The following is a 16,794-nucleotide window of genomic DNA, read 5'->3' on the forward strand; positions in this document are numbered from 1 at the left end:
ATCAAGTTACAAACTTGTGCTGTAAACTTGGTATAATTCTTTTGTGTTAAACTGTTGAGCACTTCATTCCTAGAAAAGCTGCAAACATGCCTTCATCTTAGTCTAATCTTCAATAAATATTACTTTAGATATTAGGGGGCTTGAAACTAGATGATCTTAAAGGTCCCTTCCAACTCAAACCATTCTACGATAGTGTGGAAGTTGTAGGACTTCACTGGCAGTCTCCGTGACTTTTCAATTCTGTTTGCTAGTTTTTGAAATCCTAGCTCTTACAGACAAGTTTTGCTTGTATTTGGTCATAAATATTTGCCCTTTAAATTAGACCTCCTTAAGAATTTCTGGACCTTAAGAGAATTCAGCAGCTCTTTGCCTACACGAGTTCAAAGGATGTAAGCAATAGATTGTCTGTCAGACTTTTTTCACTTCAGTTTGTGTAGTGATTATTGTAGGAAGATACATTTCCCACTTGCTCTTTTTCCTTCACTGTTTCTCTAGATGGAGTATTAAACCAGCAGTGCTTAATTTATTTATTATTTTAATTTACAAAATCAGTACTCAGTGTTTGTGATGTGTGTGTTTTTCCAACTGGGGTTGTTGTCTAAATAGACCATCCTCTGCATTTGCTATAGAAAAAGTACATTAAAACTGTGTATAAACTGCCTGTTTGTGTATAAAACAGTGCTTTGATAGATTAAAGGGCTTGGGAAAGATGACAGCTTGACCTGAATTTTTAGAATGATTAACTTTTGAGCTCTAACATGCTTCCAAAGTATATTAACAGAGCAGTTAGCAGACTCAACCTTAAACAAGTCTCTTTTTCTCCAGTAATTCTGCAAGAGGTTGACCAGCACTGGGCTGTACAAAAATTTAGCATTAATCCTGCTTCATACATGTTGTAGGAAAGTCTCTTCTTGTGGCCACAATGTGTACAACTTGTTTTTCTGAATTAAAATGTCTGAGATTGTTTAAGAACCTAATGCAAGTAACTCTAAGTCCAAAATATAGTCTTTATATGCACATTTTTTTAGAATTTTGACTAGAATTTTGTTTTGACTTTGATAGACTTGGAGACTTGTAGACCTTATTGAGAGGAGGAAAGCAGTGCAAAGTAGCTGATGAGGGCTGTTTGATCAGCTTAACTCTGAGAACAGACGTAGGTGGGAGAGCAGTATAAAACAGTAAGTACAGGAGCTTCTTGTGAACGTGTATGGAAGTGTTCAGGAATAAAAAGGCAGATCTGACCTTGTTATCAGAGTCCTTTTGGCCATGCCGTGGTGTGATGACTAATTCTGAGATCAGGGAATGCCTTAATTTTCACTGTATGTTAGTAAGCAGCCAGTAACTCGTTCATTCTTTGGAGCTTTTCAGTCTTACGTTTGTTCTGGTGTAGTGATGAAAGTTGACTTTTGGTGAAAATACTAAAATCCTAAAAGTAAGAAAATAAATCAGCAAGGAATATCAATCATGTAGAAGGTCTGAAAGGAGTCAAAATGTGCTCGGTGTTCTGTTCAACATTTAGCAATGAAGAAGGAATTTGCAGGAAAAATCCTCAGCGTAGCATGGCAGGAACATCCAGAGTTAGGATATTCACATGACCTCCCCCGAAGAAACTTGCATGATTTATTGTTATATTAATAATTTGAAGTGCTAAATATTATTGCTTTAAAATGCCTCTTCTATACAAAACTGAACTTAGATGCCTTCTCAGTGATTGCATGGCTGCTATGGCTGTTACCATTTGTTCTGGAAAATACAATCACGTGAGTACGATGGAATCATCCTGGGAGTCTGAAATTGGCTGATTCAGTCATTGGGAGTTGGTGCTGAAGTGTTTCCTCCTCCTATTGCTTGAATTCTTCATGGCACCATCATGGAAAGGAGACATGCTTTGTTTTGAAGGGAATTCTTAGTGGCCTGATATATTCACTTATCTTTCTGATCTACAGAGGATTAATTTGGACAGATGTACTTTGTGGATTTGCAACTACTTTTGATGTGATGTTCTGTTCAGTTGCCTCATTTCTACCTTTTCCACACCTCTAAAATGCAAAGCATTAAAACTTTCTTGAGGCTGCAGCCTTGCAAGAGGTTTAGAGAACAAATATTGCCACCAACCACATGCTTCCTTGTAGTTACTGAAGTGTTCATTGGCTGAACAGTAGAAGGATTCAGTGTAATGAAACAGTAGATAAGTCACTTTTTGCAGGCTTACTGAGCGGAGTAATCATACTGTGTGATCAGATACATGAGAACCAGCTATTGCTCAGGAGTGGGGAATTGTGCAACTGAGAGCTGAGGAAGGAGGAGTAACATAACAACGGTGTGACTGAGCAAAGAGCTATTTAGGTTAAGCAGTAATGTAAAATTGCATAGGAAGAGGAGACAGGTATGTGGTATATCCTCTTTTAAAAGAACCTTTTCTGCATCCCTAGGTCTCCAGACTGTCTTTTGCTGCTTCCAGTTCTTTTCCTCCCCATTCTTCTTTGCTGCCTTTTGCTATTATCTTTCACATGAGCACCTACTCTACCAGAAAAACAGCAGTTAGACAGCTTCTTGATGCGAGCAGAGAGCAACTTTACCTTGAGTTATTCCAGCTAGCATTTTGTAGAGTTTAGTTAGGAGAACAGTAATTGCTTTGTGATTGTTCATCTGGCTATCTGGATTTTCCTTTGTTGGTGCTATTAGGTATGTCAGAAAGGATATGCTTTTTTTTTTTTTTTAATTTTACCTCACTTTTGAAGATATTTGGCCATAATTTGTTTAAGAGTTAGGATCTGGTGGGGAAAATCCTTGGCTCCAGATCAGTAATCTTTGGAGAAAGGGCCTATCCAAATCACTGTCATGATCTTGTGGGCAGTTCAAATACATGCAGGATATATCTGCCTCACCTTTATGATAAGCGTACGCCTTATGTTCATCTGTGTGTATAGATGATGCAGCCTTTACAATGAGTAATCAAAGCAATAAGAGAACTTTGGAGGATTGTATGAGAGGCTAATAGTGAAGAGATTCTTGTGTATGCCTGCTACAGCTTTTACAGGAGCTGTTAGCAGGACCAAAAGCTTTGACTGGAAATGGAAAAATTGAAGCTACTGCATTAGGAAGCGTCACCCATGAATGAGTCTGTAACACACCATTGACATATGTGCTGCCAGGAACAACAGGAGATGTTGCAGACCACTTCTGGAATGGGTTGGGGTCAGGAATGTCTCCTGAATATATTTTTTGTTTGGAAAAAGCTGTTCTGTGCTGCTTTCTTTCTGAACTTGGGGGTCAGATGTGTCAGGACACAACAGTTTGGGTATGTGGATTTGCCTTGTCAGTTCAATTTGCAGGATTTACTACTCCCTGCAGACTTGTAAAGTTCTCCTACTACCTTACTGATATGTTGTCTCAAGTGAAGAGCTTCCCGCTTTAGAGGCCCTTTTATCTAATGGTGTGGATTACTCCTTACAATGAACTTTAATCTGTTTTGGGTGTTTTTTGAGTTGAGTTATGAGAAGTGCTGGTTGTGCCTCAGGGAGTGCAGATTTAAGGAAAGGGAAAAACTGCTGGGCAGCAGCAGCTGGGAGAGGAGTGAGGAAAATGTGAGTAAGTGGCCCTGCAGCCTCCAAGGTCAGCACAGAAGGAGGGCGGGAAGCGCTCCGGGCATGGAGCAGAAGTTGCCTACAGTCGAGGAGAGGCCCATGGAGGAGAAGGCTGTCCCTGTGCAGCCTGCAGGCACTGTGTAGAGCAGACCTCCACGTGCAGCCATGGAGGAGCCTAAGGTGGAGCAGGAAGTCTAGGGGAGCTGCTGCCCATGAGGGACACTCCTGAAGGGTGGGCACTTTAGTATGGATCTGCGTTGGAGCAGTGCTCGAAGAGCTGCAGTCTGTGGGAAACTCAACCGGGATTAGTTTGGGATGTCATCCCGTGGGAGAAACCCCATGTACTTTAAGGACTGTGAAGAAGAAATGAAGCATTATGGACTGACCGTGGCCCCATTCCTTTTTCCCTTCCACTGTTTGGGATGAGGAGGCATAAGAGGGTATGTGGGGAGTAAGGTATTAGGTTTTAGTTCTCACTGTCCTTGTCTGTTATCAATAGACAATAAGTTAGGTTAATCTTCCTTACTCTGAGTCTGTTTGTACCGCTGATGGTAATGGGTGAGTGATCTCCCTGCCCTTGCCTCAACCGGTGAGCTTTTTTTCATCTTATTTTTTTCCTCCTGTTTTTTTGGAGAGAGTGTGAGAAATGTTGTGATACTGAGCTATTGCACAGAGATAGTGTATTATATATTTATGGAAATAAGATTTTATATGTGATATCTGTGGGGGAAAAAATACTCCTTTTGAAGTAAAATATTTAAAATATAACTAGCTCAAAAAGTGGTGGAAATATTGTGAATTCATTTTTTTAATTGTAGTATTCAGTGCATTCAGTTATTAAAAGAAGCATTTATTTTGTGCATGTGTCATAGCAGCTTTTCATATGTTTTTGCTGCTTTTCTATTAACAGAATGAAAGCTTGACTCCAAATCTGCCAACCCTTACTGTGGACTGACTGAGAGAATGGACACCCCTGTGAAACAAATTCTAAAATACCAGAGCAGAATCATTTATCCGAGAGTTAAAAATAATGGGTCATTTTTTTTTTTTAACAACTAATTAACTTTATTTATTTTTGAGGTGATTAGTTCTGAAATGCTTGATTTGTGTGCGTGTTTGAACCTGAAATGACCTGTGTAATAGAGGAGCTTAACTCTTGAGTATGTAGAAAATTGTTATACTTGGAGCTATCAATTAGGATTTCTCCCAGTGATATTTTAGCAGTGGATACATGCAGTGTGTGAAAACCAAGGGTGGGTAAGTATATGCTCCGTATATACAGGCAGTGAGAGACTCTTAATAGTTTGTTCCCAAGAGTATGTGTCCTCTTGTAAGTACTTCAGTGCTATTGATTTTATTTCTTTAAAGACTTGTATTCTGAAGCCAGATTTGTGGCTTTGTCTGAGATCAGTCTTTCTGGAACAGTCAGCAAGACTTAAAAAAGCACATCAGTGTCCCAAATATATGTCTTGTGTTTGCACATTCTTAGTAGTAAATTCATTCAACTAGTTAGTACTATATATCTGAAGTATCTAGTAAGGTAACTCTGTATTAGATCTAGGTACTATTAGCCTTGCTGTTCAGCATATGAGTTTTCTACTTCACACTTAACTGGATTAAATATAGCTGCTCTTTATCCTTCATAAATGCATTTTGCAAATAAACTTGGGGTGGGTTTAAGACTGTTAAAACATTTGTCAGATATTGCCAGTAGTGGCGAAACATAAAATCCTGAGCAATACTTGGGCCATTTCTTTTAGCGGCAGTTTGTCCTGTCTCCATTTTTTTTATTTCTTCCCGAGTGCCTCCACGTGCCAAGGTCTGTGGAGCCCTGCAGGGAACTAGGTCAGAGACTTGTCTTGGTTAAAAATAACCCATCGAAAGAAGGATCTTTGTCAGTTCTGTCTTGTTGCTACAATACAGTGCCATAAACAACTGTCGCATCTCAGGAGCTACCTGTCAAGTGAGATTTTTCTGCAGAAAACTGCAAAATTCTTGATTAATGATTGATCAATATTTCTTTGTCTAGCCAGCGGTAGGTGAGAGAGTAGTTACAGAACTGTCAGCCTGGAGGACAGTGGTCTGCAGTTAGTGAAATAGATCCAATTCAGTGGAGTGGCAGGAATTGATCTACTAACAGATGGCTACGGAATGATGAAGGTAATGAATTGTGAGGAAAGATATATTCAATTTAGAAAAGAAACAGGATGGAGATTTTCATGGGTTTTCTGTAATCTTTTTCTGCTGGAATCTACATTCCTGAGAAATATTTTTTCAACTGCCTTTATACCAAATTACATTACCCTGTAAAGTTGCAGTTAATTTTTATTGTAGCTGAGACGAGTGGATTCCTGACTTCAGAAGAGCACCTTTTTATGAAGCACGTTTTAGTACCCAGTATGAATCTGTTGTGCAGTAAACTTACTTTAGACACCATATAGAATTTTCTGCTTAACATTTATCTGCGATAAATGTTTAGGATTCATATCGGTGAATGACTGCAAATGGGACACAGAAGTAATGTTATTGACATAATATTTTTCATCTTAAACTGTGAATGAAAATTAATCTCTAATCATAGTTATATTTCATCAAATTACCTGACAACAGAATACAGGTTATTCTTTCTACTTTTCCTCAACTTTTTAATCTAAAATAGACCCTTAGTTTCTTTTTCATTGCTTGTTTTTCATTAAAACATTATGGTCAGTATGCACAGCGAAACTGGAAAATTGTGTGAAAAGTACTGAAGCAGAAGTGTATTCATATGGTCTTTAACTGTAGTTTTCAAACTTATGTGAAAACTTGTTTTGCAACTCTGGTGCATGGTTCATATGATATAATTCCTGATCCTTGCTTTATTTAAACACATGAGAAAACTTGCTGTAAGGGTAATTGAAGAAGGGAAGAGGTGGACTCTGTAGAGTCTCCTTGCACATCCTTGGTTGTACTCAGAACCCAACTGTACATGGTCCTAAGCAAAATGCGGTAGCTTTGAGCCAAGGTGATTGGTCTGGGTGATCTCCAGAGGCTGTCTCCAAGCTCAGCTACGCTGGTTCTAGACAAGGCTTCTCTGGACGTATAATTTAAAAAATAAAGCTTTATACCAATAATTGGACTACTAGAATACCTCAAATTAAGAATCTGCTTATAAAATTGAGATCAAAATGTGTATTTGGGATCCCAGTTCTGCTTCTTTCTTTATATCAGTATGTGATTTATGTATACAAATACAAAGTTATTATGTATTTATGTGTATATTTTTAGTGGATAGTAAACTTGAGTTATCCTAGTTTAGTTGATGTGATACAGAAGCCCAGCAATGAGCTCGTTCACTCCCTCTCCATCCACTGTTTGTGTTGTCACTGTCAATCTTGAAAAGTTGCCTCAGTCTTGCTCCTTATAAGTTTCTTTTAAGGAATGGTTAGTACATTAGTAACTCTGTCCAAGCAGCTGAAAGATGTTTTTAAATCTTTACTGTGTAGGTGGCATGTATCTTACTTCCTTTATTCCTTACCATTGAACAAGTTATAAATGGTTGTGCTTTTATATACATAATGTTTGCAGATTGTGGGCTTGATTTGCCTTGCAAAAGAGCCTAAGGACAAGGCAGCGTGATAATCTTGAAGACTTTTCGAGAAAGCTTGTCTGACTTGTGAAAAGTACATTTTAACACATTTGATAGAGATGTGATTTGTTCCGCTTTACTTGGAATTTTAAAACTTTTAGGGTTTTTTTTTGTTAACAAACATCTCCAAGTCCAAGGACCTCTTATTTTATATCTGTAAAAGTTCTAGAAGATAAGTGCCTGGAAAGAGGTTCTTTGTCAACCTACCATTTCCTATGTATGTCTGATCTGTGTCAACTCCTAATGCTACTGATGTTGGTGTTATTTCTTTGCAGTATGGGAAAGGCCTGTGTGTGCAATTTCATAATTAAAAAAAAAAAAAAACAATACTGTTTTTTTTGTGTCAACAGTTTCTAGTAGTTCTGGAGTTTAAAAAGTTGTCATCACTAATGTGCTTAATTGCAACAGCGCCGTGTTGGGATCTTCTTACCTAAGGAGATGAAAACAATAATAGAGCATTTTGTCTTGAAGATGACTTTGCATTCCTTGGAGTGTTTTAGGAAAATCCTTATCCTCTATAGTCCTTAGAAGATGAAATTCCTGAAAATAAAACAAATCTCAGAAGCAATCCCTCGATTTATTTTTTTCCTGTCACTGTAGCTTACTGCCTGTTGAGTATTTAAATCCTCCTTTGAGGAGATTATAGGTAGACTGGGGTTTGTTCAGGCGTATCGTCAGTGAGCTCAGGGGTCTTCAGCAGATCTTTGCATTTAATGATTTTACTCAACTATCAGTCACGTGTCTGATTGGGTTTTACAGTCTTTTTGAAAGGGAGGTCTCCTTTGGCTTTCTTTGAGAGGATTTGACAGCTCCTTCTTCAGCAGCGTGAAGGTGTTCCATTTTTCTGTATCCTCAGTGTTTTTCAGTTTTCATGATATTTAAATGTATTCTCCTACACTTCTCTCCTTTGAATTCATGGTTGTCTTTCCTCTCTAGTACTTACTGCCATTGTAGCTTAATTATTAATCCAGTCTTCAGCTGAAGTGTTTTTCTTCAACCTGGCAATACTGACCTGCTCCAAAGACAACTGTTTCTAGTCCAGCACTGACTTCAAACTGCCAAAAGCCAATACTACCCAGTGATTGCATAGGCTCCAAATACCTGTGTCACTGCTTCCTGTCATAAAAAGCTTTTCCAGATTCTGCTCAGTTATTCATCTGTTAATGTTAGATCACAGGATCAATGAGCTTTTTTTAGGTATAGTCAAGTACATGGGTAATCAACAGTCTTCCAAAATATGCTTACAAAACAATACAGTAATTTATTATTGTATTGGTTTTGTTTGTGCTACCTCTTACTGAAACTCTGCTGCTTTAATTCAGCCAGTTATTTAAACTGGCTAACTAAAAAGTAGTTAAAAAACTAAAAAATAGTGTTTTTTCAGCCTTTGGCTAAGTATGGGCTATTTCTATAGTTAATTCCTCAAAATTTTTATTCTTTGAGCTCTCACCTGTCAGTTTACTGTAATTTGTTTCCATATGAAATTTCTGGTAGTCTAATGTGTACCGACACTAATGTATTGTATTGAAATACAAACTATTTTCTTTTAATTAATGAACCTTAAAAAAATCTGTTGACTTCTGTCCAGATATCACCCTGCATGAATGCCACATTGGGAAAACACAAATAACACAGGTGTTGTAGGACAATGTGTGAAGCAGATGTATCCATGTTAATTAATGCTACTAGCTTCTGTCCGAAGGATTTATAAGCTCTATGCAGAGCAATAGACCTCCTGATCCTCCAGGAACTGCTTTGGAACTGAGTCTTTGACAACTTCCCAATCCTTTCTGTGACAGGCTTTACAACAACTTTCATGAGGTCCTAGAATCCTGATGCATGGTAAGGAAATACCTAAGAAACCTTTTGTTGGGCCTTTTGCAACTCTGCTTTAGTTAATAAACCTGTGCTTGATTGCACAAGTCTTTTCTGTTTTAGCAGTGGTGCAGCATAAAATCTAACGTCTCATGGACCTTGTGGTTCATTTTCTGCTATGTGAAAATGTTGACTGTTTCTCAGTTGCAGTTTGCCAACAAAAAGTAACTGTGAGCTCATCTGTCCTTCAGAACTGTTTCTCATGAGAGCAGGGAGTTCTTTCTGGACAACTTTCTTTAAGCCTAGTAAATTTTCATTCCAGTAGTTAGGAAACTGAGAAGATACATCAAGACACTAGATTTGCTAAACTGGAAATGTGACTGCTGAGATGTGAGGGGGGAGTTAGTGCCACTTGATGGTAGGTGGTGCTGAGATTCTCTGTGTCTTCTCTGAATTATCATCACAGTCAACTTCTTACGGACTTTTGATCCTGGAAATGGTTTCAAAAGAAGAAACTTGTAGTAATGTAAGAAGATGGATGTCTCAAAAAATATCACAGTATCATAGGGGTTGGAAGGGACCTTTGGAGATCATCTAGTCGAACCCCTCTGCTAAAGCAGGTTCCCTAGAGTAGCTTGGTTACATATCAAGTTCATAGGACCAGATGATTCCAAAAATACTGTGAGAGCAAGTGAATGTCATCGCAAGCCTGCTTTAGCTTTGAACTGTTGTGAAGATTAGAGGGCCTTGGTGACAGAAGAAAGACGGATTGCAGCCATCTTCAGGAAGAGCAAGGGTTCAGGGAACTTCATTCTGATCAGCTACACTTTAGTCCCTGGGAAAATTATGGAACAAGTCCACTTGGAAGCCATTTCTCAGAAGAGGAAGGCAAAAGTAGTGATTGGGATTGGCAAGTGTGGATTCACCAAGGATACTTGTCAAGCAAATGGCCTGCTGTGATGGAAAGACAATAGAACTAGGTGAGGGGAGAAGAGCACTAATATCATTTGCCTTGACTTCAGCAAGGCTTTCATGATGGTGTCCAACAGGATCATTGTATCTCGTTTGAGTCATTACAGTCTAGATGAGACTGCTCTATGTGTTAAAGAGTGGATTATTGAACTTAGTCAGATTTGGGATGTGTCATCTTGCCAACGACTTTCAGAAGCAGGAGTGTACCTGTATCAAATTTGCAGGCCCCGGAAGTTGGGGGAGTGCAGTCAGCATGTTTGAATACATGGCTGCCATTGGGAAGGACCAACATTTGTATAATTTCATAACAAAAGATATAGGATCGCCTTTGCATTACATAGCACAAAGGGAAGAAAGGAATAGGATAACTTCACTTTTGTGCTGTATTTCTTAAATTAAATAGAACATATGGTCTCATTGTTTGAAGAAACTGAAGTTCTGCGTTCTCTGCCTGTCCTGGTGTATGTGTGTTTTGGAAGGGACCTTTAAAGGCCCATGAGACCAACTCTCCTACAATGAAGAGGAATATCTCCAGCTAGATGAAACTGCTCAGAGACCTGTCCAGCCTGACTCTGAGTATCACCAAGGGCATTGGGTCTTCCTAGAGCCTTCTCTTCTCCAAGCTCAACGTCTCCAGCTCTCAGCTTGTCCTTGTAGAGATGTTCCACACCAGAATCATTTTTGTGACCCTCCTCTGTATATACTTCAATAGGTCTGTCTCTCTCTTGTTCTGAGAATTCCACGTCTGGATGGATGCAGTACCTCTGGTGAAGTCTCTCCAGCACAGAGCAGAGGGGCAGGATTACCTTCCTTAACCTGCTGGCCATGCCTCTTTTTATGCAGCCCAGGATATGGTTGGATTTCTGGACTGTGAGGGCACATTGCTGGCTCACATCCAACCTGCCATCCACCAGTACCTCTAAGTCACTTTCAGTGGGGCTGTGCTCAATCTTCTTGTCTACCAGCTTACTGGGATAGTGGGGGATGTTGTGACCTGGGTGCCCTTGTTTTTTTGTTTTTTCTTTTAATCTCATGAGGTTCTCCTGGACCCACAACTGGGACCTGTCTAGATCTCTCTGAATGGAAAATACTGTGAATGGTGGTAAATAGTCCTTTGTGTTCTGAATGAATGCTTTATAGGTTAACCTTACAAGTTAGAAGTTGAGCTGTTTCAAACATATCAGAATAGGATAGAAGATAGCATTTGAAATTATGAACATTTGTTCACTTTTTATAAATTCTAAAGTTATGGAAATTTTCAGGCAGAAATAAGGGGCAGGACCATTTCTCCGATATGATCAGTAATGTGCTTTTCAATTTTGTATGGTGATTACTTGAAAATCCTCATTTAGTTTCTGAATTACATCTAGCAATCAGCATAATTCTAAAAATGTTGAACATTCTTAAAAGTAGATTTTCTGTAGCAGTTGCTTAAGAAACAAAGACAGTATAGCTGCTAATAGAATAGTTAGTGGTGAAGTAGGATTCTTATGGGCTTTCTAGTTGTGTGGGTTTTTTGGAATTTTCTTTTTTCTGAAGGCCCTTGGCAGCTAGCATGTTCTGTTCTTTTCCATCAAATGTGTAGAACCACAAAAAGAGGTGAAAGGAAAAAGAAAATTGAAGGAAACTTCAGTTTTAGACTTGGAACTTTTGCTGGCTGTAAAGAATATCATATGCTTTAAGTCTTGCCATCTACTGTATAGGGATTCCATATAAAGTTGTTTAATGCATTTAACGCAAGATCTACTGCTTTTGAATGTATGAAATTGCCTCGTTAGAACAATTTGTATTTTTAAGTTTCCTCATAGAAGTAACTGTGTTTTGTTGCAGATTATGGAGCTCTGTGGTGCAACAAGACTTGGCTATTTTGGAAGAAGTCAATTTTATATTGCTTTGAAACTCGTTGCTGTGGCCCAGTCAGGTCTCCCTCTAAGAGTGGAAAGCTTAAATACAGGTAAAGCAAAGGAGGGAGAGTGGGTTGGTTTTGAGTTGTACTTTGCTTACAGAATCTGGGAGAGCAATCTTGTAAATTAATGTGGTTTGTCTTTCTGTACATGTTGATAATCTAAAAATACCAGTTATGGAGAGACTGAGGCAGTCTATTCTTAAGCAGTAAATGTAAGGTGAGGTACCTTACCTCCTGTTCATTGAGGTAAGTACTGTTATCATGGGCCAAGTGGACAAATTCTACTGACTTTTGTGTTAAGTACAAGTTAATTCTATAGACGAATATGTGATAACTTGTGACTGTACCCACTGAATAAAGTATTAATTGGAGCAATGAGAATTTGAAGGAGAAGGGGAGTGTAACATTTGCATACTTTTGTACATGCTGAGTTTTTGGAACGTCGATAGTAACAAATGCAAACTTTACTTTTCCAAAGCTACATTCCTTTGCACTTGCTCTGAGTTTTTTCCCTTCTGTAGCCCAAATATCAAGATTAATAGCTTAAGATATTTTAATTAAAAGACCTCATCTGTGAAAAGTTCCTTTATCAAACAGAACAGCTGTTGTTTTCTCAAGATCAGGTATGATGTGGGTAACAAGAATAGGAGAGACTCATTTTTAGGATGAATGTTCAGAGCAGCACAAAGTGCCTTGAGGCTCTGCTGTAGCTTTCTGAGTGATGTAAGCAAATCCATGTGTCCATGTTGCTATGTGAGATGAAAAGAGATTTGGGAAGGTGATGTACAGGGTTGTAAGCCACTGCAGCCTTTTGCAGCAAGTACGCAATCCAGGTTTTAGTTTTCGAATGCAGCTTTGAATTTGAGTGATTACTGTAGTGGATTTTAGTGTAGAATTCGTGTAGATTTCATGTAGAATTCTACAGTAGAATTTGTGTATACTGATAATATTAAAAGCTCCTAAGCTTTCTTTTATTCTGAAGAGTATAGGTTAAGCCAAGTAAGTAAGGAGAATACAGTAAAAACAATCTAATAGCTTTGTCAAATACTTCAGTCCTATGAAGGAGTAAAGAATCATCACATGCTTTACAGTTATTTTTATTATAGGCTTCTACAAACAGTTTATACTACTTCTATGTTTCCTGTAGCTTTTTGAAAAAGTGCATGGTTTTATTCAACACTTTGCTAGTATTGAAGTTCCTTTCTGCTCATATATCACCATGCTTATAAGCTGTTTCACTAGTTCTTGAGCTGAATGTTCCGGAGTTCTAAAGCTTTGGCAAATTATAGCAGAATGCCCTAGAATCAGTGAGTTGGAAAAGGGACCTTCAATTCCTAATATCTGGTTAAACTAACTTGATAAACAATGGTGGGATTTCTCATCAAACGCCCATGAAAGAAGACAAATACTACAATCTCCGTATGTAACTTATTTCAGTGCTTTCGTGTGCTTGATTTATTTTAATATAAGATACCTTAATTGAGTTTTTTAATACAAAAAAAAAAAAAAAAAGCTTGGGTTGTATCAGAAGAAATTTGAAGGAAAGAATCAAAATGAAGTACAGAATTCCAAAAAATGAAAATTGGAATTTGTGATGGAATATGTTTCCTTGATTTATTGCAGAGCCAGAAATACTTGTCATGTTTTCTAGACTTCTAGGAGTAATTTTCTGTAGCTCGTTCCAAACCTACTAAATACAACAAGTATAATCGACAGAACATTTATTTTTACCCTAGCTGTTTTTAGCTTTGGTTGTCTGTTGCCTTGGTTGCAGTGGTTCTAGTCTTCTCTATGAAGTCCCTGCTCCTAGAGTAGTTCAAGAAATTTTGCTGCAGCTACTAAATAGCTAAAATATAGCAGGCTGAAAGATTCATAATGATTCTGAGCTTGGGTTATCTTCCTTTGAAAATTATGGTTCAGTAGCCTGGTCAGCAGGGCTCTATCCACAGTCCATCTGAGGAAGCTTGAAGAGGAATTGTTAGAGCCATCCTTTATGCTCTTTTTCTCTTCAAAGTGAAATATTTAAAGATTTTACTTCAAGACGACTTTTTATTCCTGTATACTATGCATATTTTTTATTTAGTGGTTGTCTTTTTCACTATTCTGTGTGTTCTCTCCCCTTCCCTTTCCTTTTGCTCTTTGGTTCCCTGCGTTCCTCTTCAGCAAGCAGGAGGCTGGTTTTATGTGAATTACTGAGTGCAGACTACAGTCAGATTTGGGGTTCTAAGTCCATTTAATATAATTATTATCCAGTTGATTTTCAATTAACCAAGTGCTTTCATGATTACACAGGTGTAAAAACTTACTAAAAATAAAAAAAAAAAGTAAACTTACTAAAAATACTGGCTTTATTATACTACAGGCTTCTAAGTCTGACTGCTTGGTTTGTTTTTTATTTTTGCTATCCCAGCAAATTTTCCTTCCAGTAAGCTAAAAATTGAGATATTAATGTGCAGTATCTGTTCAGAAGTAGTGTTTGTTTTCTAAGTATAGAATGCTGGTTTTGGTGGAAGAAAATGTTAATAAAGATGTGGGCTTGAGAAATACAGAGAACTTTTATAAATTTTTCTAATTTAATATCGTATTTCCATTAATAACTACTGTAACATTTATAATTCAGTGATTTCTGAATTATAACAAAAGTAATGTTAAAATGTGATTTTTCTGCTGTTATGGGGGAAAAATCAGAAGAGAAGTAAAAAACTGCATTTTTTTCAGTTGCCACATAAAAGTTTAGTAGTACAGTAAGAATAAATCTGCATTTTCTAGTCTTGTTTTTAAAGATGACAGTGCTGTGTTTTCTGTTCCTGGTGAGCTTTGGATGCTATTTTGTGAAATAGTGCTAGATACCTCATGCCAAAACCTTATGTTGGAGCAAGCAGTAGACTCAAAATAGAATTCCCTTGTATCAGAAGAAGTTCTAGTGTTCTTATGTAATCTACATATAGCAACCCCTGGGAGGAATCGAACTCGACCCATACTGTAAACTGCTTTTCCAACACAGCAAAGATGAGTAATGTGTGTGGCAAATTCAGTTTATTTTGATTCACAGTGGACTAGTGAGAAATCTGATTGGGATTCAGAAAAATGGTACAAGTTTTGCAGTGAGAAATAGAACACTTACATAGTTGTAAACCATAAAGCTAAGGACCTTCTGGTTTTGGTTTTGGTTTTTGTTTTTTTTTTGGTAGAAAGTTTTTGTGGAAGGTTAGGTGTTCATTTAAAAAAAAGAAATTCATAGTAGAATATTCCCAGTTGTATTCCATTAAAACAACTAGTTTAGCTTCTCATATAGAAAGGTGTACACACACATCTTTTTAATAAGGCTAAATTGTATTATCTACTATAAATGCAACTGTGACAGCAGCTCACTAAAGATGATGGTGAACACTGCTATACTTTAGCATTTGTTTTGCTGATGAACCATTTTTTAATGAAAACAACCTAATTTTAAATATTTATATATAAATGATAAATATCTAGAAATGGCAATTTCTAAAAATATTGCTAATCAAACTTGAGTAATGAATGTTGATGTAACTCAGAAAAGAGCTAAGTCTAGATTGTATGATTGCTACTGCATTTTGTGCAGACTTATAGTGGAAAGTGTTAAGTTAATGGAGCTGTGTGAAGTCTTGTATTAGAACTTGGGTAGCAGAATCATGAAGTATGGTGCAGAAAAGGCACTTGCTGTTTTCTGACTTGAAGGGGTTGGTGATAACAACAGTCTCAATGTCTAAATAATTGAGGCATGCGTGAAATTTCAACTACAAAATAAAGTGCATATTTTATTTTTATAATTCATACTTGTATATAGTAAATGGCCTGCTCTCTCTTTTTTTTTTTTTTTTAAACAGTGAAGGATCTCCCTCTTCCCAGATTTGTTGTGTCAAAAAATGAACAAGAATCAAGACACACGGCCTTGTATTCTTCAGATGCTGATAACCCAGCTTCTTATTCAGGTGTGATTCCTCCTCCACCTGGCAGGATACAAGTCAAAAAAGGCTCTGTGAGCCATGATGCAGTTCAGCAACGTACATCAAGTGATCAACAGGTAAATAAACTTAAATTAAATGAGACCCTTAACCACTAATCTGCTGCGTAGGTATCAGTCTGATAGTGTTTTTTAACTCTGTTACTTCCAATGTAGTTCCTTTAAAAAAAAAAAAATAATAATAATAATTAGAAACATATTGTGTGTGTGTGTAAATAGTACACATCTGTAATATTTGCGTGTAGGAGGGTTTAATGCGTTCTTGTATGTTTGAAATATTGGTGATAATTGAGACAGGAAAAAAAGAAGTAATGTGTAGGATGTGATAACTATCAAGTTGTAATCATTGAGATACTATTGCCTAGTTTGTCAGAGTTCACATCAGCTTCCTGGTCTTCACAACAGTGTTACTGAGTGCCATGGAAGACTGGATGTCTAGTCCTTCAATATGCTGTCATACCTTTAAACCTGAACTACTTTGTTTAGAAAAATCTCACAGTGACTTCTCTCTGCCTTACACGCTATTGTTCAGGATTTTGATTGTTAATTAGAGAAGGTGAGAGCCAGAAATAACAAACGCACAGAAGTTTTTGTGTAGTTTTTCATTGTATTATAATGATGAGAAAACTGATTTCCTTTTGCTCACTGGTTCTCTCATGTTCAGCTACTTCATCTTCAGGAATCTGAATAAAAGAAAACTGTACAGGCTTGTGGCTTTGTGCTTCCTCACAATTCTTTGTTATTTAGTCTTTATGTTCGCTTTCCATGGGGAAATTTTTTTTGTGACAGTTCTTTTTACCAAAGCAAGAACACTACATTTGAATACTGTGTTTTCCTGGAATTTTGTATCTGTGTGTAGCTGTTGAATGCCCTGTTTCTTTTCTGCTGTGGT

The 16,794-nt window shown here is 37.4% G+C and overlaps 1 protein-coding gene across 12 annotated transcripts in view; it reads left to right on the forward strand.

Annotated features, from left to right (window-relative positions):
* The window catches only part of REPS1 (RALBP1 associated Eps domain containing 1), a 64,838-nt gene that overhangs the window by 5,946 nt on the left and 42,098 nt on the right, over positions 1 to 16,794 (forward strand). For all 12 annotated transcript variants that reach the window (XR_014881377.1, XR_014881379.1, XR_014881378.1 and 9 more), the window contains exons 2-3: positions 11,833 to 11,956; positions 15,766 to 15,962. Coding sequence is in view for 9 of the 12 variants with exons in the window: in XM_085217179.1 (XP_085073305.1) it covers positions 11,833 to 11,956; positions 15,766 to 15,962 (321 nt within the window). In the remaining 3 variants the exon portion in view is untranslated. The remainder of the gene's footprint in view (positions 1 to 11,832; positions 11,957 to 15,765; positions 15,963 to 16,794) is intronic.

This window comes from Meleagris gallopavo, chromosome 2, assembly GCF_905368555.1.
Source record: "Meleagris gallopavo chromosome 2, MGAL_WU_HG_1.1, whole genome shotgun sequence".
In the NCBI taxonomy this organism is placed as follows: Eukaryota; Metazoa; Chordata; class Aves; order Galliformes; family Phasianidae; genus Meleagris; species Meleagris gallopavo.